This window comes from Opisthocomus hoazin, chromosome 2 (genome assembly GCF_030867145.1).
Source record: "Opisthocomus hoazin isolate bOpiHoa1 chromosome 2, bOpiHoa1.hap1, whole genome shotgun sequence".
Classification (NCBI taxonomy): domain Eukaryota; kingdom Metazoa; phylum Chordata; class Aves; order Opisthocomiformes; family Opisthocomidae; genus Opisthocomus; species Opisthocomus hoazin.
Window position 1 is genome coordinate 23,205,668 of NC_134415.1, and position 27,466 is coordinate 23,233,133.

General features: G+C 38.8%; 1 protein-coding gene across 1 annotated transcript in view; it reads left to right on the forward strand.

The window, feature by feature from the left end:
* The first annotated feature begins 2,601 nt into the window (after positions 1–2,601).
* LRPPRC (leucine rich pentatricopeptide repeat containing) overlaps positions 2,602–27,466 on the forward strand; it is a 101,690-nt gene continuing 76,825 nt past the window's right edge. The window contains exons 1-11 of the mRNA XM_075412879.1: positions 2,602–2,723; positions 13,839–14,041; positions 16,595–16,717; positions 17,404–17,525; positions 17,613–17,671; positions 18,386–18,472; positions 18,962–19,088; positions 20,097–20,241; positions 20,981–21,123; positions 21,405–21,510; positions 21,592–21,699. Coding sequence (XP_075268994.1) covers positions 2,608–2,723; positions 13,839–14,041; positions 16,595–16,717; positions 17,404–17,525; positions 17,613–17,671; positions 18,386–18,472; positions 18,962–19,088; positions 20,097–20,241; positions 20,981–21,123; positions 21,405–21,510; positions 21,592–21,699 — 1,339 coding nt within the window. The 5' untranslated portion in view covers positions 2,602–2,607. The remainder of the gene's footprint in view (positions 2,724–13,838; positions 14,042–16,594; positions 16,718–17,403; positions 17,526–17,612; positions 17,672–18,385; positions 18,473–18,961; positions 19,089–20,096; positions 20,242–20,980; positions 21,124–21,404; positions 21,511–21,591; positions 21,700–27,466) is intronic.

Below are 27,466 nucleotides of genomic sequence, written 5' to 3' on the forward strand. Positions count from 1 at the left end.
CATTCACATCTGATTTTTCACTTGTCCCTTATGCAGCTGACCACAGCTTTTCCTGCTGTGGTGCCCTGGGTTTGGCCAGGACAGGGTTAATTTTCACCAGAATCCAGGAAGGGGCACAGCCGGGTGGGCTGACCCAACCCCAACCTGGCCAAACAGAGCCGGGTATTCCATACCATGTGCCGTCATGCTGGGTTCCGGGGGGGGGCGGCGCGGCGGGAACTCTCTTGCGGCTCGGGAGCGCGTGGCGCCGGTCCTGTCCGGGAGAGCGGCTCTGTGGCTCGTGCGGTTCGTGTTGTGTTTTCTCCTTATCTGTATCGTTATTGTTCCTGTTTCCCTCTGTTTGCTGTTCTGTTAAACTGCCCTTATCCCGACCCACCCGTTTTCTGCCTGTTTCTTTCTATTCTCTTCCGCACCATGGTGGGGGGCGGGGCGGCCGCGTGGCGCTTTTGTTGCCAGCGGCAGCCGAAACCAAAACATGTGGCTTCTATGATTCCTTCCTTTCCCTAGCATGTCTTTTGCAATCCTCCTGCTTTGATGAGTATCTGCACCCACCTCTTCGGGTAAGTTTGTGCCTTTGGCCTTTTCCATATCTCTGGATCTGTACTTTCATCTCTGGATCTCTTCTCTATAAATATAGCACAGTTACTGTGCTGAGGACCCACAGATCTATCTCCAGCTTTTTGTCCATACTGAAATCCTGGTGCCTCATTCACACCTTGTGTATGATTCATCAACCAAGCCTGGCATGGCTAAAATGAAACTTTCACTCTTCACCTAGTAACTCCTCCTGTTCCTCATCTACTACTGGTGACACTACCATACAGTGCTTTCTCTAGGTTTTCACATACAAGTGGTAATGATTTTTCTCCATGAATAATATATCTAATACACTTGTTTTCTTCATCCAGAGAACTAGAACTCTCACCTAGACTCTAAACATTATGTCTCAGTTTACCAATTTAAAATTTTCTTTTTCAGATCTCAGTAAACATGATCTAGACCCCCACATCCACTCAGAGAACTTCAGTAAATACAATGTCCTAAGTCTACTGCTTCAGGTATATCACATTTTGAATTAATTCCTTGGGAACTCCTTTCCTTTTCACATCAAAATATCTGTCTTTACAGAATTGTATCTACGACACCTCACTCAGTAGCAAGAAGACAACTCTTCTCTGAGCAGGCCATCGTTTCAGATGCCGTTAACTCCTTACTAGATTTTCAAACACCTTTGCATTTTCTTCGTCCTTTGGAGGAATTCCTGGTCAGCATCTATCCCATTGTTCTTCTTCAAAACACTTCTCAAAACTGTTCTTTACTGATTCAGTAGCATTGAAGTCCTAGCAACAAGAACTTACTATGATGCCAACCCATGTCATCTCATTATTTTCCTTCACTCTTCCAGTCATATGTTTTATCACCAGTGGTCCTCACTGTAAGCATTGTAGACATTTTCGTATTGTGTTTTTAGGGCGGGCTCCCAGGGACTCTACTTCATAACGCAGTTTGGTAAGCATATACCTAAGCCAGCCTAATAATAAGCATGAACACTACTAGGTTTGGACTTGGGTTAAAAAATTTATCTTGGTCTTCCTTATTAAGACTGAACTCTGTATTCTGCGCAATAACGTAACACTGAGATACAGCAGAAGCCGTGATAAACAGCAACATCACAAATACTATCTTACTGGCTGCAGCTCATGCCTTAAGGCTTGACGATGAGAAGTGTTGAGTATCCAGGTCTTTCTCATAAATAACAAAGATGGGTGTTCCTAACACAGTAAAGTGTAATAGGAAACAACTGATTGTACTTAAATCGACAAAAATCATCTCTTTTGACTAACAGTCCGCCCCCCGGAGCAACCATCTGTAATCCACGGCAAATATTACCCCACGGGTTTTGCAAGGAAACACACTGAACCCGGCAGCACCTATCTAATCCCGTATTTCATCTCATGGGACCCAGCTTTCGCTTGCACGCCGAAACGACACACCACGGCAGGCAGCACCCCGGCAACCACAGCCAAGCTCGGGCAGGGATTCAATGTCAGAAAGTGTTTCGATCACGGCTCTCCCCTCCGCCCCTCGCTCCCACCCTGGGCCCAGGGGGGAGGGAGGCGGGGGACGAGGCCGCGGCCTGAGTCCCCGCGGCGGCCCTCGCCGCCCCAACAGCGCGCACAGACGGCCCGCGGGCAGGCCGAGGCGGACTCTCCCTCACCGCCGACCAGGCCCAGCCGCCCTTCCCGCTGCTCCCTTCCGCCTCCCCCCCCCACCCAGCTAACGGCACCCTGCCCACCACCTTCCGCTCCGGCGACTCCGGGTTGGCTGCCGCTCCGCCCAGCCCGGGGTTGGCGCTGCGCCGCCGACCTTGCGCGGAACGCCGCATCAGCGCCGCGGGGTGGGAATTAGAAGGGCGCCGGTGCCTGAGCGGGCCCATTCCGAGAGCGGCGCCGGCGGCCCCCCCCTGCGGGGAATGGTTCCTCCCGTCACGCAGGCCGGCGGAGGCGGTGACCACCGCAACCCTCGCCCCCTTCTCTCCCGGCGCGCGTGCGCAGTAGCGCGGCGCCTGGCTCACGTGCTCCTCCGCGTCCGGCGCGCGCCGCGGTCATGGCCGCGCTCCTGAGCTCCGCCAGGCGCCTGCGGGCGCTCTGCCCGCGCCTCCTGCCCCTCCTCCGCCCGCGCGCCGCCGCCGCCCCCCCCTCCCGCGCGCCGGCCCCCGCCAGGTGAGAGCCCGCGCCGAGGGGCTGCCCGGCGCGTGCCGGCGGGGGCGGCTGAGGCGGCGGTCCTCGTGGCCAAGGACGCCGCCGGCCGGGCCGCCCGCTGCGGCCCCGCCGCCGTTGGACCCCGCTCCGCCGCCCCCCCATACCCCCCCGGGGCTGCCGGCGGGAGCCCCCCGGCCCGGCGTGTGGGCCGCTGGGGTAGCGCGGGGTCGAAGGCCGCGGGGGAGCCCCGCTTCCCGCCGGCTGAGACGGCGAGGGCGGCCCGCGCCTGCCGCCGCGGCGTCTGGCTGGGCCCAAGCGCTCGCCGTGAGGAGCGGGGGGCCCTCCACTGCGGAGGGAGCTGCGGTGGCCGGGGGGAAGAGGAGGAGGGGAGCGACCGGGCGGAGACGAGCAGTGTCTGGCTGCGGAGAACCGCGCGGTCGGGGCCTGGGCTGCTGCGCCGTGCCCGTTACCGGGAGGAGCATGGCGGTTCCCTCTCTTCCGTGGCGGGGGCACGGTGGGGAACCGTGTGGGTGCCTGCCGCGGGTCCGGCCGCACGAATGCGCGGTCGGTGCCCCACAGGAACCGTCGGTGCAGCTGCAGCCCTTCCTGAACACCAGTGTGTTTTTCGTTGTTTTTTTCTGCTTCTAATAAAGAAAGCGCTAGTGTTGGGGGAGCTAAGCATTCTCTCCGGTGCTGGTGCACCGCAGCTCCGCAGCTGGGATGGTTTTGTGTCCTGAGCACGTTTCTCTTGGATGTAGGCGTGCAGAAGGCTCAGCCCTCAATACACGAACAAGCACGCCAGAGCCCGTGTTGGTAGGAAACACAGGCATTTCAGCTTTGTTTTTTTCATAAACCACAAGGGTGAAGTTAGCATTCTGTTTTATAGCCAAGCTAGTTGCTTCCATGTTTTTTCCCTTCGTTACTTGTCCGAAGAAGGAAGCACCTCGCGCAGGTGATAGCTATGCCCAAGAGCTTGCTATTTTATTTCCATATTTCATATAGCGAGTATGCTGTTAACGGTTACATGAAGGCTTGTGCAAACTTCTTTACCGTTAGGGTTTACTTCATAGTCAACAAGTTCTTAGGCTGCCTGCGAATGAGAGAAAGGTTTGTTTATGACTTCTGAGCCTTGATGGGGTTAGATTTTTGGTTTCCACCATGTCCAGTTTCTAAGTCTTAGAGGGCTGGGAATGAGTTGAGGTGCTTAGCTTTCATTTATGTCAAATGACTTGTTGTGATTATAATCACAGTTAACTAAAAACATGTATAAAATGAAACAATTAAGATAATTGCAAATAATTGTAAATATCCATGCCTGGCTAAGTAGCAGTTTATATCCGTTTCCTCCAAGGCTATGAATGATGGCTGTGTTTCTTCCAGTGTTCACAAAACCTAGTGAGGCTCCAGTGTGGGTGGGTGGGAAGGGGGTATGACGCTTCTGGTGGGTGCAAGTGTCACCTTACAGACTGTTCCATCAGCAGCTAATGTTGCCGTTAGCTCTGAGTATGGGAACACACCATTATTATCTGAAAAAAAGTATCAGCATGTAGCTTTAATTAGTATTAGTGACTGAGCTTGAAAGTAATCTCTTATTAAATGCTCAAATGATGCTATAGACAAATTTTTGCATAAAATTTGAGACTTCAAAAGTATTAAACATGCACACTGAGTTTTATGAGCTGAAATAACAGCTTGGTGCCGCCAAAGGGAGAAAGTTCTTGTGTCCTGTCTTACTTGTGCCTCGTTGTAGCTCTGGTGGTCCCTCTAAGTCAGTGTAACTTGGTTCCTGGTAGAAAACCAGAATGGATTTCTGCCATGCTAGGTAGATATATTTGTTCAGTGGGAGACTTGGTGAGTTCCAGAGCTGCCTCAGGAGAAGGGACAGGAACAGAGAGTCAGCAATAGAGAACTCCTGGAAGGAAATGTCACCACTGAAATAAGGAAGTTGTTACCTGCAGTAGCTTTAGTGCTTATCAAACCTATGGTGGGCTGATTTTATTCGGTAGCCTGACTGAAATCTTGCCTCAAAAAGAATATAGTATTCTGCCGATTTTAGTAGTTGAAGTGTAACATTGTTAAATGCTAAAATTGATGTGAAGGTTGGAGGAAACCTGTGCAGGAAGGACCAGGAACTGGGAAGACATCTGCTGTATGGTTGGCAACAGAACCACATGCTGAGTTAGCTGCAAATCATGAATAAACTTTTCTACTTTGTGGTAATTCAGCTGATTTTTATTTTCCTCAACTGGAAGCTTAATTTCCTAGATTAGTTTGTTGCAAGAAGTAATATTGACTGAAATTCATGTATTACGTGATGAAGGACTAAGCGCTTTTTTTCTAGAACTGCGTTTCTGGAAAGAACTTGGAAAGTACTTTATGCAATGATAATTTGGCTCTAACAGCTGAGTTTTGGTTTTTTGGTTGTCATTCCTCCCTTCCCCTCTCCCCCCCTTCTGCCCCCCAATACTTTTTTCTTGCACCAAATTATACTCTTCTATATTTTCAAGTATAAATGGGGTCATGTGTGGGATACTTTCGTGATCATGCTGAAAAGTCTTTTGTTCTTGGGCTAGATTTTGTTAACTACATGAGAAAGGTGCTTGGTAGATAGAGAACATGTTTACAGGAAACAGCAGTGGTATTTACTTCATAGCTTTCAGGTTTCAGTCTAAAGTGAGTTATATTGGAGTGAGACTGAGCAGCACACCTAAATTTGTGCATTCTTTCTGTCCAGTAATTTAATTCCCAAGACAATTTTTCATCTAAAATCTTTGCCTTACTGTCACTTTACTATGTGTTTAGGTATCCTAGTGCATGAGTGCTGGACAAGTGATGCTCTAGGACCAAAGTGTAGAGCAAAGGTAACATTTATGAACTGAAATTGCACATACAGGCATATAATCTTATTTCATTTTTTTACCTTCAGTAACTATCCATTGTTGTTTTTTTTTCCTACTTAAGCCTTAATTTCTGGAAATGAACCACTTTTGAAGAACTGGAATGGCATTTGGACAACATTTAGACTTGCTTCTACTCGCTGTTCTGGTTTTGAGATGGTATTTCAAGAGTAAGATGCAGAGAATATTGATGAAGTTGTAATTGGAATGGGGGGAAAACCCCCCACAATTTAAAGAGTAAATAAGTAAAGAGGAGTAATCCAGCATTTCGCAAGACAACTGGGTAAATGACTATATGTTTATATGTGTTTGATACAGTTGCTTTAGCATTGAACACTCAGTTCAGAGGCAGGTTTGAGACTTTCACTACAATGGTTACAGAGAAGTTACAAATATTTTCATTTTTTTGGAGATACGAAACAGTAACCATTCACATTCCACCAGAGATTTTATCAAAGCATCATATTGCTTTGATTTTTCTGGGAAAGTCCTACCTACCGTTGCCAAACTGTACAACACACAAATGGTGGTTGAACTATTTGTTATTCCTGTGTAATTTTAGAGACTCTCAGGGTCCCTTCCAACCCCTACCATTCTGTGATATGTTGCTTTTCTGCTCAGAACCAGTATGATATGCACTGGACAGCGAAGCAGCTCTTCATGCAAATAAGGCTTTAAATTGTGTGTCAGTACTCTGACGTGCATCTGCATCTGTGGTGGAGTGATGACTTTGACCACAGTTGGACAGAGTGGGTATTCTAGATTAAGGTGGTCTCCCTGCAATGACCGATGGTTCCTGTTTCTCCGCTGCATGTTGTCACACCATAGTTGAGCCAATGGAATATACAGTGGGAGTGGTTCTCACTAAACTTTCTGAAAATGGTTTAGCACAGTAGATGGAGGTCTGATTGCTTTGGGTGGTTGAGGAACGTTTCATAGCAAAAGCCTCAGATCAGATCTAAGGCAAATTTACTATTTCACTTTTCTACCTTTAGTATGAAATGTGACATATACTGAGCTATATGTCATCACTTTCATGCCGTGCAACTATAACAAGATAAGCCAGCTATGACAGACCAGTACAACCAATTTCAGATCTACAAAGCAAACTTTAGCACTGTGTTGATTTATGTGGTGCAAATTATTTACTGGAGCTTTGTTCATAGAAACTTCGCTAATGGAAGAGATGCTTAAATTTCCTGCTAGTAGCTGACTGTCAAGAATACTGTAACAAAACTCTCAAATGACAAGTGTTCAGAGTAGATTTTGAAGTAGCGTCAGAATATCATTTGGACACCTTATTCTACATACTCTGGGTGATTATATTATGGTTTGATGTTACAGTTTGCTTCTGTGGGAAGGTTAGTGTTGGGAGGAAGGGTATTGGCTCTATTCTTCCCACATGGACCACCCTCCCATTGTGGGCCAGCTTGTCCTGCTCTAAATCAAGGTGCTCCTTGGACCTATTACTTGTTTCATTTCATTTGGTAGACGGCAAGGAAGAAGTTTTCTGACAGATCAACAGGTTTTATTGGATCAGTTAAGGATCTGATGAACTCTGGAAGGGTGGCATCCCTGGCAAAAGGAGAAGAGGGAACTACGCGAGATGCCTGTGTGGTATTAGATCAATGCAGATATGTTGCTGAACTGCACTTGTAGATGTGCAAGTGCTACGATACTCATGTGGAAGTCGATGATCTGTCCTCAGAGAAAAGGAGAACAATTAGGCTCCTAAGACATAGATCATAGAAGTATAGCTGAGGAGGAAAATCAAGTGGAATCTCTACATGCAAGTCTCCCGAGGCATCTTTGGCCTTGCTATCGCTTCTTCAGTTTGAGATTCTCGTCTGTGCATTTAAGTGCTGGTTTTTGGGGCTGCGGAGCAAAGAGCATCTCCCCAGACAGCAAACTGTGCTGTAGTGAAACCTCCTGCTTTTTGCAAGATCTGTGTTCTGTTCAGAGGAGTGATTGCTGGTGAAGTTGGTAAGAGGGTACCACATGCAATGCTTTTCAAGTTGTCTTTGTGAAGACTGTCAACTTTTGGTACGTTGTGCGTTTGTACAAGATTGAATCATGTTGATGAGATGGGAGGGAGAAGACCCTTTTAAAGAATCTTGTTTCAGGTCTGGGTAGATTTTATTTGGGCTTTGGGTAAGCCATAAGTTAAAAACCAAAATGGTTCATGATTTGATGTGTGGTACAGGTTCTGGTTGTGTGTTTTGTTTTTTTTTTTTTTAAATTAGCTGCAAACAAGTTGCTTTTGGCTATTCACTGTCATACTCAGCAATCCATTACCAGTGGACAAAAATATAGAATTCAGTGCTTAATTACTTTACCTTAGCAAAATGATAGAATTAGTGGGCTTTAAATGCAGAGGAGGCATTCAGTAGACTTGCTTTTGGTAGTACTGAAGCAACACTGTGCCGTAGTAAACTTCTACAAGCTGCACTGTTGTAGTTGATATATGTGTTTTATTGATGGACATAAAATGTCTAGAGACTTTCTAAGAAATAGCACAAAGCAAAGTCTTTCTGCTTTGCTTCTTGTGAATCACTTAGGCAAAGTTCTTAGATATTCTCCGTGAAACTTGAGACTTCTGAGTCTACGTGAAAAAACATAAAATTTTGTCTCTTGTAGGATCCTACCATACCTCATTGAAAAAAGAATACAATGGCCTGAACATTATGGTCTTTTTTAGTAGGTGACCGTAGCTAAGTCAGGGGAAATACTTTTTGGCAGTCATGCAAATCATGCTGGGATCTCAGGTGGTATATTTAGTCTTATATTTAGTAATTTTAACTAATGTTACATCTGTAGTGCTTTTGTGTACAGTAATGAATTTTAACTCTTACAAGTTTACCATTATTCTACTTTGAGCATGGCTTGTCTTTTGAAAACTATTTCATCACCTTTCGCTTATTTAATTTAGAAAGAAATAATATTCCGTACTTTCCTTAGAAAAAGCATAATGACTACCTTATTGTGGCTCTGATAAAGGGAGGCAAATATCTGAATGGTGGCTTTGTAATTCGTTTTTTGGATGTTTGGATTTGGTCAGGTTTTATAGAAAGTAAGCTTTTTGCTGCTGCCAGGGAAAGCACTGGAAGCACCTACTTTTTGAGTTTTGGGAAAGGTAGGACTGTTTTTTACTCAGGCTGGTGTATAAGATGTATTCCCTTAGGAAATTGAAGGTGCTGCCTTTAGTCTCCTCTAGAAATATGGAAAATGTGTAAGTACGTTAGGACGGTACTGGTAGTCTCACTAAACCTTTGCAAACATAGAAGAATTTTACTAATTGACTTGGTATATATTTCCCCAAGCACACTTCATCTCTGCGCAAGTGTTTTACAAATTTATCTTCAACTACTTTACAAATGTTGTAAGCTAAATTGGAGGTGAAAAGTTACTGTGAAATAGTGGGTGATTGTGTGTTGGGAGTACGAATGTATACTTGGTTAACCTTTCCTGTGTACTCAGGGTCTACAGTTTTAATCCTCACAGTTGTAGAGACAAAGCTGAAAATGGGGTAAAGGTACAATTATGTCAAGGCTCAAATATTGGAGGTCTGCTTCAAATCTTGTCATTGTGGGAGTAGGAGAGAGTTTGCTTTTTAGGGCTTAGTATATCCTTTTGAGCTTCACTGGGTAGGAACAAAGAAACACAGTTCTGAAGCATAGTAAAGAGAAATTGCATATGTTGGGGAAGAATCAAATTGTTACTTCGAACAGATCTGAAGTTTACTGTGCAGCTTCACGTGCTTGTAAATATAGTGTTTCACTTGGAGAAAATCTTAAAATGCCATTTAAAGGTAATTGATGAAAGTAAATACGTGGCACTGTTTGCAGCCATTGGAGAAGAATCATGCATTTTGCTGTGTAGCATAGCATTTAATTCTGAAAAGAGTTAATTAAAATAATTGAAAAAATATGGTTATATCGTAAGACTATATAACCTAACATGTAGCACTGAGGCAGGATCAGCATTGCCCAGGTCATGTGTGGTAAATATTTCTTTTCCCTTTCCTAATCTTATTTTATAAGCTTCCAAATGAAAAAGTTTAACTATCAAAGTATCCTGTTCTAGTATTTCATTACAATTAATATTACAACAATTAATATTACTAGTGTTATGCCTGATGGATTAGGTACAGTTTCTTCTCTGCTTGGAGAGTGGGATGGGATAGATAAGTCTTTTGAGTCTTTTAAACTCGTTTATTGTAAGTAAACACACTATGACAAGCAGAATAATTCTCTCTGTGTTTTATCTATGTTGCTTTTGTTAGGAGTTGAAGAATTGAAGTTTTCTTTTTTGCTGTGTGATGTTTCATGTTTAGCCGTGGCTCGTTTTCAGTACTTTATTGGTTGTACTGTTGCCTGGCCAGTTGTACACCATCTTACATTTCTGCGTTTGGTTTTTGTCCAAAATGTGCAACTTCCTTTGGTCCATACTGAATTTCCTTTTTGTTGACTTCAGACCAGTACATCAAGTAATCAAGATGACTCTGAAGTCTGAGGTTCTCCTAAGAGTTTTCCACCATTATGGTGTCACCTACAAATTGTATAAGTTTATTAACTCTTCTGTCATCAAAATTGTTAATGACATTGTTGAATAGAGGTGGGTCATTTGGGTCAGGAGATAGCTTAATTTAGAATCCCACAAAATATATTTCCAATTTTGCAACAAACCCTGATCAGCACATTTTAATTTTATATATGTATACATTTACTGCAGTCATATTTTTATAACTAAAACACATTGTATCTCCTTGCTTATGAGATTGTCAGATAACATGGTGCCAAAAGCCTGTACATCAGTCCGTATATTTTATTGATTACGCTTTTGTGTTTCCCAAAACTTTAATGAATTTTTGAAGGTAATTCCAAAGGACTGGAGATTCAGTAAGGTCCATTAATGTGTCTTAAATGTGACATATCTTAATGTTTCTAGAAATTAGTTAGCTCCTTCTTCCCTAGCCTCATCTACACCCCTATCTCCTTGTTAAAGTTTAGTCATGGTAAAATGGTTAAAATTTACCTAGTATGTTTGCAATTAACAGTCTTTGAAAGCTAAACAGTGCATGAGCTGTAATTTTTTTCCTTTTTAAGAGGTATGTGTATTTTGTAAAATCATCTTTCTTATATTTAGAAGCCTGCCTTACTGCCTTTTTATGTGACTTCCTGACTGAAAGGATTAACATGGCTTTCCTGATTTTTTTTATCCTTTTTTTTTTTTATTCCCCTTAATTGTGTGTTCTTTCTCAACTTCTAAAAATTAAAGAAGAATCACATGAGGTTGTTGAAGATTCCTGGTGCATGGATAGCTGCTTCATTTTGTTAGCTTCTTTTTCTGTTTCATGGAGGAATTGTGCCAGTAGTATCAATTTTCAGTATGTCATCTGCATTCTTCTGCCCTTCACTTGATTGCCTGAAATCATACCTGGTACTGTGTCACTTAATTTGTTAAAATTTGCATTTTTTTGGAAACACTCTTTGTGGTCTGCTCAGTCTTTCATCTTTTAAAGTAAAGCTTAGCTTTTTTTTTTTTATTTTCTCCTAAGTTTTGTGATCTTAGTTGATTCGTAGTGCTAAGAGCCACATTCAAGACAGTAGATGCCTGCAGCTTCATCCAGCTTTTGAAGCCACACCGTGGGATTGGTTTAACATTACATAGTGCCTTAAATAATGCTAAAAGTGTAATTTATTCAAATATTGAAAGCCTACAGACGATAAGATGATAAGGTATACTTCAGTCTTATGCTAGATGTTATATTTCAGATTGATAATGGTAATTTAGGTGGATGCCAGTGCAAGCTTAAGAGTTCCTCAGGTTGTACTCTCATACTGTTTTCCCCTGTCTGTCTAAAACTAAAACTCAGACTCCCATGTTGCCATTCTTTAAAATGTCTTTAATCAGTATAAATTAGCAGAACCACCAGTACCATTTTTCGTAATATCGGGGGGGGGGTGGTGGTGGTGGTGGTGGTGTTGGGATGAGTAAATAGAAATGCCCACTTCTGCTGATCTTTCAGAAAGTTAAGTTGGTGCATAATAATACTTCGTATCAGAGTATAATACTTTGCGGTGTGCACATGTAGCAGCTGGTGTAGTGTAATATTCTAAACAGCATCATGCTGAATGCTAAGCAGGGAGAGCTCAGTTACAGGTGAAACTTTAGAGTTGTTTTGTGCTGTTAACCTGTGTATTTTGAACATGCGTATGCTGGTTTTGTCTTCATACTTAGTCTGATGGAGCTGTGCAAGTGCTTTAAAATGTCTGTGACTTTAGACACATGGAGAATCTTACAAAGATGGCGTTCTTAAAACAGTGCAGGACTGAATTACAGATATCAGTTTATGGTTACTAGTGTGCTTTGTGGCATAGGATACAATTCAGTAATTTGCAAAATACTATTAAACAATTGCAGATTTTTATAGAAAAATTAGTTTGTCTAAGTTGTAGACATCTCATTTAGTTGTTACATCCAAGAGGACTTAAGAATTTAGTATTTTCCTGTTATTCTTACCTTGTACTACTAGATTACTCTAAGGGAAGTACCTTGGCTCTGGTTATATGAAGTAGAAGGAGGATAGGAAAAGGAAGGAAGGAAAGAATCAGGGAAAGTGACACCCTTGGAAATACTTCTAGTGAGAGTCGGTATTACTAGGAGCAAAAAAACCCTTTGATAGTGTTAATCGGGCAAGCTGCTTGCCCCCAAAAGTGGTGTTTTTCTTCTTTTTCATCCTAGTTCTTCTGATTTTAACCACCTATTTCTACTCCTTTTTTTTTTTTTTCTGGTTCATTCTGGTGGTTTTTGGACATTGTGAACTGTTTCCACTCTAACCTGATGGAACAGTAATTGGTTTTCTGTAGAAGTAGCTGAATTGGTATTGTGCCAGGTGAGTGAGTTAAATAAGCTCACAGGGGGATCTGAATAAAATGAGAGCTAGCCCAAAGGATTCAGTGGGAACTTCCATCTAGAGGGAGATAGAAGTGAGGCTGAAAGAGGGGATCTTTCCTTTTTGGCAGTCTTTTTTCCCTTCTCCAGTTCTTTCTTCCTTGTCCTTTCCATAGCCAGATAAATTGCAGATAATTTGCTGGCTGATGGAAAGTTCTTCAGTAGGAAACTCAAGGAGATAGGGCGGTGTGAAATTTGCTTGCTTGAAAAAGTGCCAAATGGTAGTGATGTTCCTCATTACTGAAGGATTTTTTTTTTTAGTGCCTTAAAAATCAAACAGATCTTCTACTAAACTGTTTTCACAGCTTCAGAAGAGCTGGCTAGAGAGCCAGAGACAAGGGAGGGCAATTTCAGGGCTGAATCTTATTTTTGCCATCCAGCATGTGTTACTTCCTTTGTGTAGGATTCTGGAGCGGGATGGTCTGGTTTATTTTACGCAGTTGTAAGGACAGTTGAGAACAGACTTCCAAAAGAACTCATGTGTAATGATAATTTGTCCTGCACAGGCTATTCACAGTTCCACTATGGTACAAATACCGTGTTCATATTCTTACGTACATCAGTGTGCTCATTTTTTTAAGTAAATGGGCAAGCTCTTATTGTTTTGCTAGAAATAAGAACACTTTCTCATTTTGTTTATTGTCCTACTTTGAGAAAATTAAATATTTAAATAAATCCAGTGTTGATGTTTGATTTACAGCACAGGATAACCGCTTTGTGTTTATTAATGTAAATTCTGAAGAATGGGGAATGATCCCGTTGTTCTTTAAGCTGTTTGATACACTTGTCTGAAACACTGGCATCTGCATTAGTTTCTGTATTTTAATTGAAAAGAAAGGTGTGATTTGCTGCCTTGATTTGCGGTCTTCTGGAAGAGATGTCTGTGACTGTTCTTGGAATGATTTTTGAAAAGCATGTGAGAGCTTTTCTGAGAATCTATAATGGAACAATAGACTTTTATAGCACTTCGATGACTTCACAATTTTGGGGGGGGGCAGGAACAATATTGAACCATTTAACTCATGAGGTGAATCTAACTGAAAATCCCAGAGAAAAAGTTGTCACTGTGAGAAAATATACATGACTATGTCTTTTTAAGTACAAGGTCACTGAAATGAATTGCCTAGATTTGTTTATATCAATATGGAATGTTTTGAGAAACTGTTCATTAGCAAGAAATAAAATGCATTACCTTTCTGACACTTGTGTGACTAGCGTAGTTGCAAAATGACTCACAGAAGTGTAATCTTTAGGTTTTTTTGTTTGTTTGTTTTTCTTTGAGCAGAAATGTTATGTACCAGATAAGATTCCTTACAGTTGCACCTCAACAGGAGGGAAGTGTTAAAGAAGAACCAGTTTCAGAAATTCAAAACAGACGGACCTGGCAGTTTGACTGGGCATTAAATAAACTGGATAACTCTGTCAGAAAAACTGGCCGCATCCCTAAAAGCCTTCTACTGAAAATCTTCCATGCAATGTGCAAAACAGGTAAGTTGCTTCCAATTAAAACAAAATAAAAGCTGTATTTAAAGCTGCAATATAACAATTCATCAAACCAAGGAAATTAATTGAAAGAGTTCTGATTTATATTTTGTGTTTGGATGTTGTTTCATCTCCTGCATATATTGATGAACAGACTTTAAATGCTTTAGAGTTGTTATTTTGCCTTAAATGTGCATGTTTACTTTTCCAGGTTTTTATGTCTTTGGAAATTTATAAGTCTTGTGAAAATTCAGTGTGCTTCTAAGAAGTCTTACCATATTGTGTTGTGGTTTTTTGTCTGGTAATGTTACACCTTCCTCACGTAACTGTACTGTGAACTCTGAACAGGGATCACGTCTGTGTTTTACACAGTATGTTTTAAATATCTGCAATAAACCATGCTGTCCTTAAGAGCCCATTTGTTTTAAAATGGAACTATACAGGGAAGTGTGGAGGTGATCCCCAGGTTTCACCATTCCCCAGTAGCTGCAGCTCTTCAGGACAAGAAAGCTTTATTTTTTTTGAATAAAACAAAAATCAACAGCTGAGACATTGTTCATTCTGATAGATTCAGTACCCCAGTGGCTAAAAATAGCCAGACTATATTAAATTTTTGCAAACCACAGCTGATGAGGTTTGGTACCAGTTAGGATGAGTTACACAGTTTTTAGGAAGTCACCTTAACAAAAAGATTAATTGCTTATAGTGGTTTCCTTTGGGTGTTAAGTATATTTTGAAAACGAACTTTACAAGGGACTTAACTAGAATGCTATTAAAATAAATGACAAATATTTCCGTATGAAAAATTCAGTCCTTTTTTTAAAGATGATGTTGAAAACTAATTGAGCAAAAGTGGGGGGGGAGGTTAGTTACTCGATTTCTTAAAAAGATTTGCTTATGTTTGTATTGTTTTTCCTTTTCTAATAACACAAAACATGCCTAAAGGTGCTTGCTGTAGATCTCTTGTCCTGCATCTTTCCATACTCATACTGCCAAACATTTTCCTGTTTCTTTTGATTTTCAAGGTACTCAGTCACTAGTATAGCACTGCCACTGTGAAAGTGGAGATGTTTTTTTATTGCATGAACTAATTGTGTGCAGGGATTTAAAGTTAGTCAGGTACGACTTGCCTCACCACTCCATTATGTCTTCAGAAGTTCAAATCCCCATCTGCAATTTGTACCTGCCCCCTCTCAATATTTTAACTTTTTTCTCATTATTCCTTAGTTTTTTCCCACTACTGCCTGTGTTTCTTCCTAGATGAATTTACTTGGTATGAATAACTTTTCTGCTGTAGATTGCACTCTTGAAATGTAGTTTACAATAGTTACGTGGTATCCTAGATTTGCTGGTCCTTGTTGGTACCTGAAGATCTAATTCTAGACGGCATATAGCTTTCTGCTGTTGAGGGTGTTTTGCTTTATTTTGCTGTTATTCTATAGCTATGTAGCTGTTTCTACAGCTCTGTATAATTAAAAATGACACTTAGAGCTATCAGCAGCAGCTGGAGATATCTTTACTGGCAACAGCGCCTGCCTCTATGCTGGGCTGTACACAACTTTGCAGTGTTGGCGTGATGATTTGAAAGTAACTTACAAAGCATTAGTGATGCTTTAGACTTCAAGTCATTTTGGAAGTCTGAGTCTTTCAAGTCTGCATGTATGTCTCTGTTGGAGATAGAAAACCTGACAGGTTTTTTTAATCATTTATGTTCTACGTGAACATTTATCTTGCTCCCTGTTAGATGAAATTACTTCGGAAGTATACCTTTCTCCGTGATAGGAAAGGGATAGACAACGTGGGTTTTTTTTTTTGTTACACTGTGCTGCTTTCTGAAGGAACTCTCCATCTTATTAGAAATTGCTGGGTTTGCATGTAAAGATGTGATTGAAAAAAATATGCTGTCTCCATCTTATTGGGTAATCTGTGATAGATTTTGCAGCTCTGTGTTACTTTGCCTCAGGAGTAGTAGTGAAGTCCAGCAAAGACAGATGAGTTAATAGTTATTTTTTAACATCCTGGGGCTAGCGCAGAAGTCAGAGAAGGTAGACATTCTTACAGTTTCCTTCACTATGCTCTAGATGTAAATCATCTCATTTATATTGAGCATGGGCAGAAGTGGAAATGGAAATTTAGTTACGGAATATCTCTGAATACCAATTTTGGAATAGTGTGAAATTTGTGTGAAGTATTTTGCCATTTTAGAAATCTGCCAGAAAGTTATGTCCTTGTTAGGATGAAATAATTTATGGATCTTGGACTGGGAAATTTGAAGTACTAAATCATCTGAATTTAATATTTTGTGTTGTACTTTTTAAAGTTTCTGCTCGACTGAGCTCATAGTTGTACTAAACAGCAAGTTTTATCATGAATCTTTTTCATGATACTGCATAATAGTGTCATTGTTTAATCATTTGGGTATCCTGTTCAGTAAAAATTGGAGAAGATTCTATTCTATACAAAATCCTTAAATATTTCAGTGTGTCAGTCTCAAAATTTTTTTTTCCCAATATTAAATGCATAGTTATAAAACAAATCGTGGTTGTGTTCCGCTTGCAGGGTGTCCAGGAAGTAACCAGACCTTGCTTTTGTTGCGAAGTTGCGGTAGTCTTTTACCAGAGGTATTGTCACCTGAAAGAACAGAACTAGCCCATATGATATGGGACAAGATGAAAGAACTGGGTAGGTTGGTTTTGTTAGCCCCTTTTGCAAGAAGTGCTTTAGTTACTTTGTAATAGAAGATTGAATGTATTTTAATAGTATTTGAATGTTATAACAGCAAATACTCATAGCAGAATAAACGCTAGGTTTTATTATTCAGGTGAGAGACCTATTTCCCATTCTGGGAGTTATACTGACATCTAGGGGTGTTAATAATATATCTGGAGATTTTTTTTTTTGTAAGATGCTTAAATTGGGCTTTTGCTTGATTTTGATTATTGTAAGAATGTATTTTACTTTTCTCTTAGATGTTACATTGGGGTCTGAGCTGGGTATTCCTGATGCTAGCAGCTATTTTATCAGATGATTTTTTTATTTGAAGTTAGTCATTTTTCTATGGATGTTGCATAGGTGAACTGCTGCTTGATAGTAATATTGCTGAATCTGTAAAATAGATACAGCTGTAGAGACTGTGGAATAGCATGCACACGAGCATTGATGTTACTGTGCTCATGTTATAGCCTGTTATAAACACGTGCTGTTAAAGATCTGATATTTCAAATGTGGATAAAAGGAAGCAGTCTGTTTATACATAAAGTTCATATGGAAGAAAATTGATATGAAATTAATTAACCTGAGAAAGCTATAAAATCATGTTGAATTTAGAGAATCTACATTCACTGACTGTGGTTGAAATATTTCCTTAGGTGCTGTGTATGATACAAGCCATTATAATGCTTTACTTAAAGTCTACCTTCAGAACGAGCACAAATTTTCTCCGATGGAATTCTTGGCCAGAATGGAGGAAGCTAATGTGCAGCCCAATCGAGTAGGTACCCTTTTAGGATATCTTAATTCTTAATAGTATCCATTTATTGGGTGGAAATCATTAACTTCGCCTTTCTGTTTACTGTAGGTTACATACCAAAGGTTGATTGCTGCTTATTGCAACGAGGGTGACATTGAAGGCGCGAGGTATTCTTTTTCATTTATGTTTAAAGGGATTTCCACAAAATCTGGTTCTCATATTCCCTACCATTAATGTTAAAACTCATTACAGTGTAATTCTTACAAACTGAGCAAAGCAAAACCAAGCACTGAAGAGCAGTTTCTTAGAGACAGCTTTTTGGACAAGCAAAATAAAAATAAGTGATAGGCCAGCATGTTCAAAATGCATTCAAGTTGCTCAGAAAATAACTTGTTTTGTCATTTCTACAGGCAGCATGAAAAAGTGTGAGGCTGTGAAAGCTTACTGCCTATGTAAGAAAATGACTAGTGAGAAAGGCATCTGAGAACAAAGTGGGCTAAGGAGCAAATAGTAGTAATTCTGGTTTTTGTTGTTGTCATTATTACGCAGGGCTTGCTGGATATCTGTCAGTTTAATTTTAGGAAGGTAAAGTTGCAACAGTGGGATTCCTGGGCATGAGAAATAACTAAAAGGGACATAAAAAACCTCAGCCCCACTCTCGTCTCTGCATATTTTGGTGACAAATACAATTCATCTGAAAAAATGAAAATGACCAAATTATGAGGATATTATGCAGCATCTCCAAATGTAATTGCTCAGTGACATCAGGATTTGGTTTTGTTTGATGGTACAGTACTTGTCCAGCAGAGCAGCAATAACTTGGAAGTTTATCTTTAAAAAGGAAAAAAATATGTGATCATTCACTGTCTTCTATTTTGCAGTAAGATTCTTGGATTTATGAAGAACAAAGATCTTCCAATCACTGAGGCAGTATTCAGTAGCCTTGTGAAAGGTCATGCAAGATCAGGGTAATGTTTAATACCTTTTTTCTTTTGTTTTCTTTTAGTTTTACTAAAATATAATGTCATACTGTACGGAAGAATTACGTACTGCAGAATAGTGTGATGGTTTTGAATAATAATATATAGAAGATTGTCTTTTTATTAATTTTTGAAGCAAACAAGGGCTATTTAACAAAGGAAGTAGATTTTTCTTGTGTCTGAAAATCTTGAATTTCAAGATAAATTACTGTACTTCTGTGCTGTTTGAAAAAGAAATTTGCTGCACTTAATTTTGAACTTTTTCAACTGTTAAAGTTGAAAGAGTATATTAGGTAATATAATAACTTAAAAATTTGCACTTTCACCTTTCAGGAATTACTTAGTTAAAATGAATTTCTCTATGCTTTTTGCAGCCTTGTTTTCCGATTTTAAGTAATTTAATGAGTAAATATGGAAGTCACAATAAATATTATTATGATTAGATCTACTGAAGGTCTTTCTTTTGCATTCTTTTAGAGATATAAAGAGTGCAGAAAATATCCTTCCAGTGATGAGGATGGCCGGTGTTGAACCAGGTCCAGACACCTATTTATCACTGCTGAATGTTTATGCTGAAAAGGGTGATGCTGATAGCATCAAAAAGGTATTGCAAGTTTGAGTTTAAAAATAACTTGTTTGATCTTTCGTTCAATTTAACTTTGGAATGCTTTCTGTCCATGCAGGAGGAATAATACTGAGTTTTATAATTTGTTTCCTCCTACTCTACAGCAATTAAATTTTTTTTTTTTTTTTTGCATCTGAATAGCTGGTTAACTGAAAGCAGTCTCATACTTTATGAAAAATATTTGTCTTTTGATAGTTGCCTCTCACTCTAAGAAGATACGTTTGCCAGTGAGTGATTTAATAATTCAGGGGCTTTTTTTAGAGGCAAATATATATCTTCATAAAAATAAATAAAGTAATCCTTTATTATCCTGCTCCCATTGAGCCATTCTTTGGCTCCCATTGAATCTCTCCAGTAAAACTATTTGGGGTTTTTTTTGAGAGTTCATAGGAACAATTTAGGTATTCATGAAGTGTGGATAAGATAATGCTGCCTTACAGCCCTTTGTGTAGCTGATTTTTTTGTTCTAAGTATTCCTTCTTACTTGTATTTGGAAATATTCGGAAAGAATTGAGAAAAGAAAATTGGTTTGAATTTAAAAAGTAGTATCAGATGGACAGGACCAAATCAAGGAAGAGGATGTGGGAAACATAATATTGTTCTGTGAATTAGAAATTAAACAGACCTTCATCAACCAACCTTCTTCTAAACACTAACAACAAGTTTGATTAATTATTCTCTCTTCTTCAAAGTAATTTCTTTTGCAAGTCATCTCACCATGGGAATACCTCTGGTGTTTTCATATATGATTAGATATTAGAAAGTATGCATTACCTGTCCCTTTCTTTTTAACAGTCTAAAGGTGTTTGAGTCCCTCTTTTAGATCTTGGGTATTCTGTCTACCACATTCCATGTATCTAAACCCATGGTTTTAGAAAAGTAAAAAAAATCCAGCCTTTTTGTACTTTTTTTTTCTTAATTATTTTAATGTATCTTGTTTTGAGTCACTTTAGAGTTTATTAAAGTTAAATTTATTCTGATTTACAGACTCTAGAAGAGGTTGAGAAGACTGAAGGGTACCATATGGATAGGATTTTGATGCAGGTGATTTTTAGCCTTGCCAAGGCTGGATATCCTCAGTACATTGAAGATATTAAAGAACGCATAAGATTTGAAAAGGAATTAATTCCAGGTATGTCCTTGGTTACTGTAGCAGTGCTTTGCTGATCAGGGTGGCGAGGGAAAGCATTACCCCAAATAGGTAATTTTGTACTTCTCTCTTGAATACTTATGGAGAATAATATTTTTGCCATTAGTTTGTGGATTAATTTGTGCTGCTTTAGATCACATTTTACGAATTTTAAATATAAACCATTTTTAATAATTTACATACAAAAAATAATCAATTTTTTTAACGTCTGAAATTCATTAAGTTTTTATACGAAAGCAGTAAATATGGAGACCCTTCTTCAGACAACACTCTTGTAGTTCCTGTTGTGACAGCTCTTTGTGAATATCATAAAGAGAGACTAAACACTGAGTTTAGTTTTCTTTGTCTACAGTTAAAGTCACTTTTGGATCCCAGTATGCATAATCTGATTGATAACTGTTAGTTATGCTTCATCCATGTTTTCTTTTTTGACATGTCTAGAAATAGTTTCTCTTATTTAGTATCCTTCTGTCATGTGCCAGTGGTCGTGCTTCTGTAGTTTTTGGCATGGTCTTCTAATGGGAAGGGTGAATTCCATTGATAAATATAAATAATTCTGAAAAAGGTAGTTTCAGATTTGATTGGTTAATCATGTTTAAAAGTATGCTAATGACACTTGTAAGCATTTACTTCCTTAGCTCTTACTACTTTTAGTAGTTTAATGTGGAAACAGTTATATGCACTTGTTAAATTTTGTTGTTCTCTGTTTTTCAATTGCTAGATGTGATGAACCTGTGTTTGACTCTGATAACTCATGGCTTCGAAGATACAAGTTTCCATATTTTGAAGTCTTTGAATCATTTATCACGTGATAATATGGACCAGGGTAGCTTCTTCTTGCAGCATTGTGTAAATAGAGATATGGTATGCAGAATAGTGATACTTTTTTCTTAATATATTAATAACAGTGTATTTATTTAGTTTAACGCAACTGTGAAGATGGAAAATGGTAGATTTTTTTGCATGGTCCTTAAAGAATAAAAGAAGGATTTTAATATTTCATGTCAATTTGCACAGTAAAGTGAAATTCACAAAGGAATCATGGTTGGCATGTGTAATATCCATTTCCTAAGCATTAGAAGAATATGACATTCTTAACAGTTTGAGAAATTGAGAAATAGATTATTTTTTTAAATTCTTTGCAGCCTGTTAACAAGCTGAAGCAATTCTGTAGTGAGTTAAAAGAAGCAAAAATGCACTCGGCACCATTACCATTTATTTTGCGTTGTGCTTTGGAGGCAAATAGACCAGGTACTCTGCTTATTTAATTATTTTACATATGCTTTTTTGAAGTATTTGATCACTGTTTAATTATCTTGTGAATGTTTTCAGCTTTGGCCATTGATGTGATGAAGATAATGAAAGAGGAAGGCTTGCCACTCAGACCTCACTATTCCTGGCCGCTGCTAGTTGGGTTCCAGAAAGAGAACAATCTTAAAGGTTAGTTATCTCTTAAATGCTCCTCTACCTTTATTGCAAACCTACTACACAAATCCTTATTAAAACGTCGCTATGAGATTCAGCAGACCCTTGAAAGTAAATAAAGAGCTTTCTGCATGTCTTGCTTTGTTGCAAACAATTTTTCCTTCAGAAAGACTTTTTAAAACCTCCTTTGAAGACCTCCTTTCTTACTTAATCGTGGTACAGTTCTACAAAGGTAGTCAACCTTTGCACAGACAGGCGTGAGAGTGTGTTTCATTATCTTTTGAACTCTTCACATTCTTTCTGCCTTCTGCTGGTTCTTTTTGCTGCTGATTACCTTTTACAGAGTTTACTCTTGAAACTGAAATCTGAGAAGAATTTAAAAGTAAGGTTATGTTGTGATAGCTCTCTGGGACTGCAGACCCAAGCCTTTTTGAAGCCAGCTTCATATTATCTACCTGGTATGCCAAACATGAGTTTTGTTACAATAATAAAAACTGCAGGAGAACTTACATTGCTGAATGTGCAAGCCTGACCTGACAGCATACTGATTGAAGGACAGAAATGCTCAATCTTTGGGATTCTTAAGTAGGTTTAAGCATTTAGCATACTTTCCCCTGTTACACATGGGGATGTCTACAGGATATGAATAAGAATTGAACAAATATTAAATTTTAGAGTACAGTATCTAATTCTTTGGTTAGCGTTATCGGTAATTCAAAAAGAATGGTATTGTAAAAAGATGCTTTTAACAGAAGTACTTCCCCCTTGGGGAAACAAAAAACTGTCTTTTTCATCTTATCTCACAGTATAATGTGCTTTAGAATGAGATGCAGAGTTGTTAGTGTGACACTGGGTGACAAACAAAATGCACAAACAAAAAAAAAGTGCTTTTAGCAGACTCTTCATATCGCAATTTTATCTTAAATATACAGTCACATTCCAGTTTGGAAGAAATGCTGAAACAAGTATTCCCTAATTGTTTCTGGCTATGAAAATGTCTCAAGTCTTTTTCAAAAAGCCTTTGTGAAAACAATATTCAGTTTTTATTAACTCCTTAGGCTCTGTTCCTGCTAGACTACTTCCCAAGTTTATCTTCTCCCAGGTTTTCAAATATTTGAAAGTTCTATGATATTTTAAAAGTCTGGCAATGTTCTTTTAGTTGGGTTTTTTGTGACTTGAAGTACAATGTTGCCAAAAAGAAGTAAATTGAAATCCGTATCATACTTCTCTGTGTGGATGCTGCCTAGTGAAAAAACATGCTTTCTGTTACTACGTGGAAAATTTCACCTCACACAATTACAAGAGACATTGGAAGTATTTTTAGATTTAGATTTAACTCCCAAAACTGAAGCAATATCTGACTGTGAAGAGAAACTTAAGTTTTTATATCTCTTTTGGTCTTTGGCAAGATCGGAGGTTGCCTTAATTTGGGCTCCTAATGTAGAAATCAAGTATACTTTGGCTAGTAGTTCCTGCTGGAAGTCATGTAAGCAAATTGAGAAGAAAACTGATGAAAGAACATTGAATTCTGGCTTGCTTTGCCATTTTCTAGAGAGCCTTTCTTTTTTGATCTGCAAAGGCATTGAATGCATAAACTTTTGTATGGCTGCATGATAATACTGTGGATTTGCAGACATGTTTTTGTAACCTGGTACTTAGTCTGTGACTCTGAGTTGTCAAGTTGGGAGTGTTACTGCTCTGTGTGTACCTACAAAAGTCAGTGATTTTGCAATTCTTAAAATATATAAGAAGATATCGAAGCAATTTCTTCTGCGGTAAGGAATTATTCTTGCTGCAGTGGTACAAGTTGTCTTATTCTTTCCAATATGTAACCTCACATTCATTTTTTTGAAATCTAATAATAAAAAAAATGAATAAATGAGATCCACTATCTAAAAATACAACCAATACACTTGAAGGAAAGCAAATAGGGGGGAAAAAACCCACCCACCCTGAAACTGTTTCATAGAAATAATAGAGCAAATAATAATGCTGCAATGAGAACCTAAAGGTGACAGCAGATAGTAAATAAACAGAATGGTGCTTTCTAGCAGCAAAAAATAATAGAGCTGCATGAACAAAAGTACAGATAGACACAGTATCACCTCTCATACCAAAAAAGAGGTAATAATTCCTTTCCCTAGAAAATAGTAATGCCTGGCCTAATGTGTGTAATTTTGTGTCTCAGTATAGGTAAGGCTGAAAATGGAAAAGAACTTTGAGGGAAAACTTTTGAAAACCTGATAGGATGTAGACAGTGGACTAAATCATTAAAGAACACAGAATAGAAGCAACAACCTGTCTACATCTGCAGGGTACAAATGTCTGAATCAGTCTGTATAATGTGACCCAAACAATTATATAACTAGTAGCAACGTTTAATTAGACATTTATCTGAGGTTTATTATAACGAAGGCTGACACTGAATATCAAAGGAAGTTCCCAAACTTCTTTATTATGGAATTGAGTTTGAAAGAAAAGTAGCAGTGAAGTGGTGGCTAAGAGGAATGAAATTAAGCAAGGTCATTTTAAAATATACCGTAGAGAACTTAACCACTCTGAAACAGCGAACAGCTATTTTCAGTCATTTTACACAGGCAATAATTTCAGGTGGGGCATTCTTGCTTTTATGTGCATCTGTTGTAGAAGTTGATAATTACTTATTTCCATAGTATTTATCTAAGTAGATGCTGTTAGGCTTTGAAGAATGGAAAGTGCTTTCAGGGTTTAAAAGATCGATGTGTGGTGGGTCTGAAACTGTTATTGGCACCGAGATTCATTCTGTGTCAGATTATACACTAAAACCAGGAAGGCCTAGTATAAATAAGTAGAAATGTTTGACTTACACTTCTTACTGAATATTTTATGGCTCATCTTTATATAATCATGTTGTTTTTAAAGACAGTTTTTAGAAGTCAGTTGTGTATTTCACTTCTGTTTTCTAGTAAACTGTTGTATATGCACAAAGCATGGTTAGTGAATGGTAATTCAGTTTTTACTTAGGGAAACAGGAGTCTGAGTCCAGAGAGGAATAAGAGTGGTGACTTCACAAAGTGACTGCTTGAAGTACTGTTTTGTAGACAGACTTTTTTGGCAAAGAACTTTCTGAGTGCATCTGAAATTAACAGCACAGCAAAAATATGTTAAATATTATGTTGTTTTCCTGAATGCGACCTCACTTTCCAAGTATTATTGTTTTGTTTCTCTAGAAAACTGCTTAAAGTCCAATTTTACTGCCCTTGCACGTGTAGAACTGTATGTAACTGCCTTAGAAATCCCTCCTGTTCTGATGGGACTGGTTTAGGAAGAAGGCACATCTTACTGTGAGAAACTCAAGAAATGAAAGGTGGACTGAAATGCAAGTGTAGCTTTTCAATTCTTGAAAAGCAGGAAGTTGCTCTGCTCTACCATAGAAATATTGTGACCATATTGTAATTCACTTCTTTTGTATTTGTTCTTGGATATAGTGATTTGAGACTGGAATCTCTTCTGTTGGAGTGTTCCAGTGCAGTTTCCAGTATTGACAAAAAGGAGAACAGAATTTTGGCTGTGTTTTGTTCCCTATTTCTGTCCACTTTCCACTCATCTATTTGATTTTAGATACTCATCTCATGCAGTCCTTATATATCTCAGCCCAAGATCTCAAAAATCTGTTCTTGATCAAGCAGGGAGGTGACGGAAGACTTTACTGTGGGTTTCAGTCACACCCAGTCTTCTGGATCAGTGATCTCCAGTGGGATGTGCAAGGCAGTCCACTAGAGTGTGAGTGGGCTGTTAATAAATAAGAGAAATAATTTTCATCCTTTTTTATTTTCTATTTTTGTGTATGTTTTATAATGTGCATAATACAGCAGTACAGCAGTACATTTATATAATTTCTAAATAAATGTATATGTATTGGGGGTGTGTTCTCTAAAAAGTTTGGGAAACCAGTGTTCTGGATAAACGTGACTGCACTTTTGTCTCTCTTTAAGTCTGTTCTTTGGTTTAGGGAGAGATGTTAGTGTATTTTCCAATATGAGGAGCAGAGAATTTCTATAAGTCCACACACATAATGCTCAAATCCTATTTCATACATGTATATGACAATTATATAGTATTTTGACTGAAGTATGAATGTTTCATCACTTTGTATTGTGGGAGATATTTATGTAGTAATAAAGTAGTTCTGCTCTTGGTGAGGTAGAAAATGTCTGCAAAATGGTAGGATTCTGTGTTGGTTTTCGTTAATCTTCTGTTCCCCCCCAAAATTGTACATAAGCCATCTTATTATTGAAGGAATGTGTGACAGTGTTTTTTAAGTTTGTGATTAATTTGGCTGTGTGCAGTATTATTACTGGTATTCCTCCTTAATCTGCGTCTCACTGTTGTGCTGGTGTTCGAATCTTCATAGATGCACTTTCCTGCTCAGGAACTGTGCGAGGTCATGTAATATTTTTGTGACAAATGTTTGCTAGGGAATGGGGGTGCTTAACAAGCCTGTCTTCTACTATGTTCTAGATGCAAATATGAACTCAAATCTCCTGAGTTTACCACGCCTTATTCACTGTGATATCTAGTTCTTGATCTTCAAACTACTTTTTGTTGATACAGATACAGTGATTTTTGAAACGGTTTCATCATAAGAGGTCTTAATATATTTTCTGGGAAGTTGAAAACGTGAAATAGAAACTAGCTGTCAAAATTTGAAAGGTACCAAGAAAGACTTACTGTAATTAATTCTTTATTCATATTTTTGCAGGTTCTGGGCCAAAATCAGAGTTTTGTTTAAGGCAAACTCGAACAGATGATGCGACTTTAATCTAGTGTGACTTGCCTGCATGTATTTTCAAGTGCTCAAAGGGAATTCACATTTGATTATTTGCACCATAGTGCACTGCATAAAATATTCATGGAAGTGTCACTTTTCCATAGGTGGCACTCCAGGGCAAAGACAGGGACTTTGGGAAACTTCACATTTTTAAAGTAATAAGTATGAAATACAAGTTGAAAAAAACATATGCTGTTTGGTACTGGTGTCCTGCAGCAACTGACAAATCATTTCTAGACCAGCAAAAAATGGCAATACCTGCATTTGTTTTGACAGGGGTTCAGAGTTTGCTAGCTAGGGTTACTATAAGAAGTTTCTGTGAATCAGAAAAGTGTGAGCAATTAAAAAGCGTGACATACACTCCAAAACTGTACACTAATTGCTGAACAGTTAAGATTTGGTATATGTTGTCTTCAGATGCGTATCTACAGTACTAATATACAATCTAGTTGGGTGAATTAATCTGAATCCTGTAAAAGTCATCATGTAGCTTCAGTGGGGCTTGGAAGACTCCAGGCTTTCTCTGTATTTCCAGTTTGAAGCTGAGCGTTGGTGGAGTAATCAACCTGTTTGCTTACAAAAATGTTGTATGTTTTAAACAAATCTAGAGACAAATTTTGAAAGCTTGCCTTGCTAATCAGGGTCGGATACTGGGAACAAAGCTGAGAGTGTATTACGTTTTGAAGAATGCGTCTGTATCTTGAATTTGGTTACATACTTTACAGCAAATTTCAGATTTGTTTTATATGCCTAATAATCCGGACATTTTGACATCTAGCTCTAAAAGATGTTTTGCAAACATGACTAAGAATAGCTGTCATATATTCACTGGGTTAGAAAAAAACTTTGTAGACTAGCAATTTCCAAACTGGACTATAGTTTCATGTTTTTGATAGTACAGCGCAGAACAGGAAGTTTAGTAAATGTATTTTAAGTCTTACAGTTAAGAACTTTATTAGCACTTAGAATAAA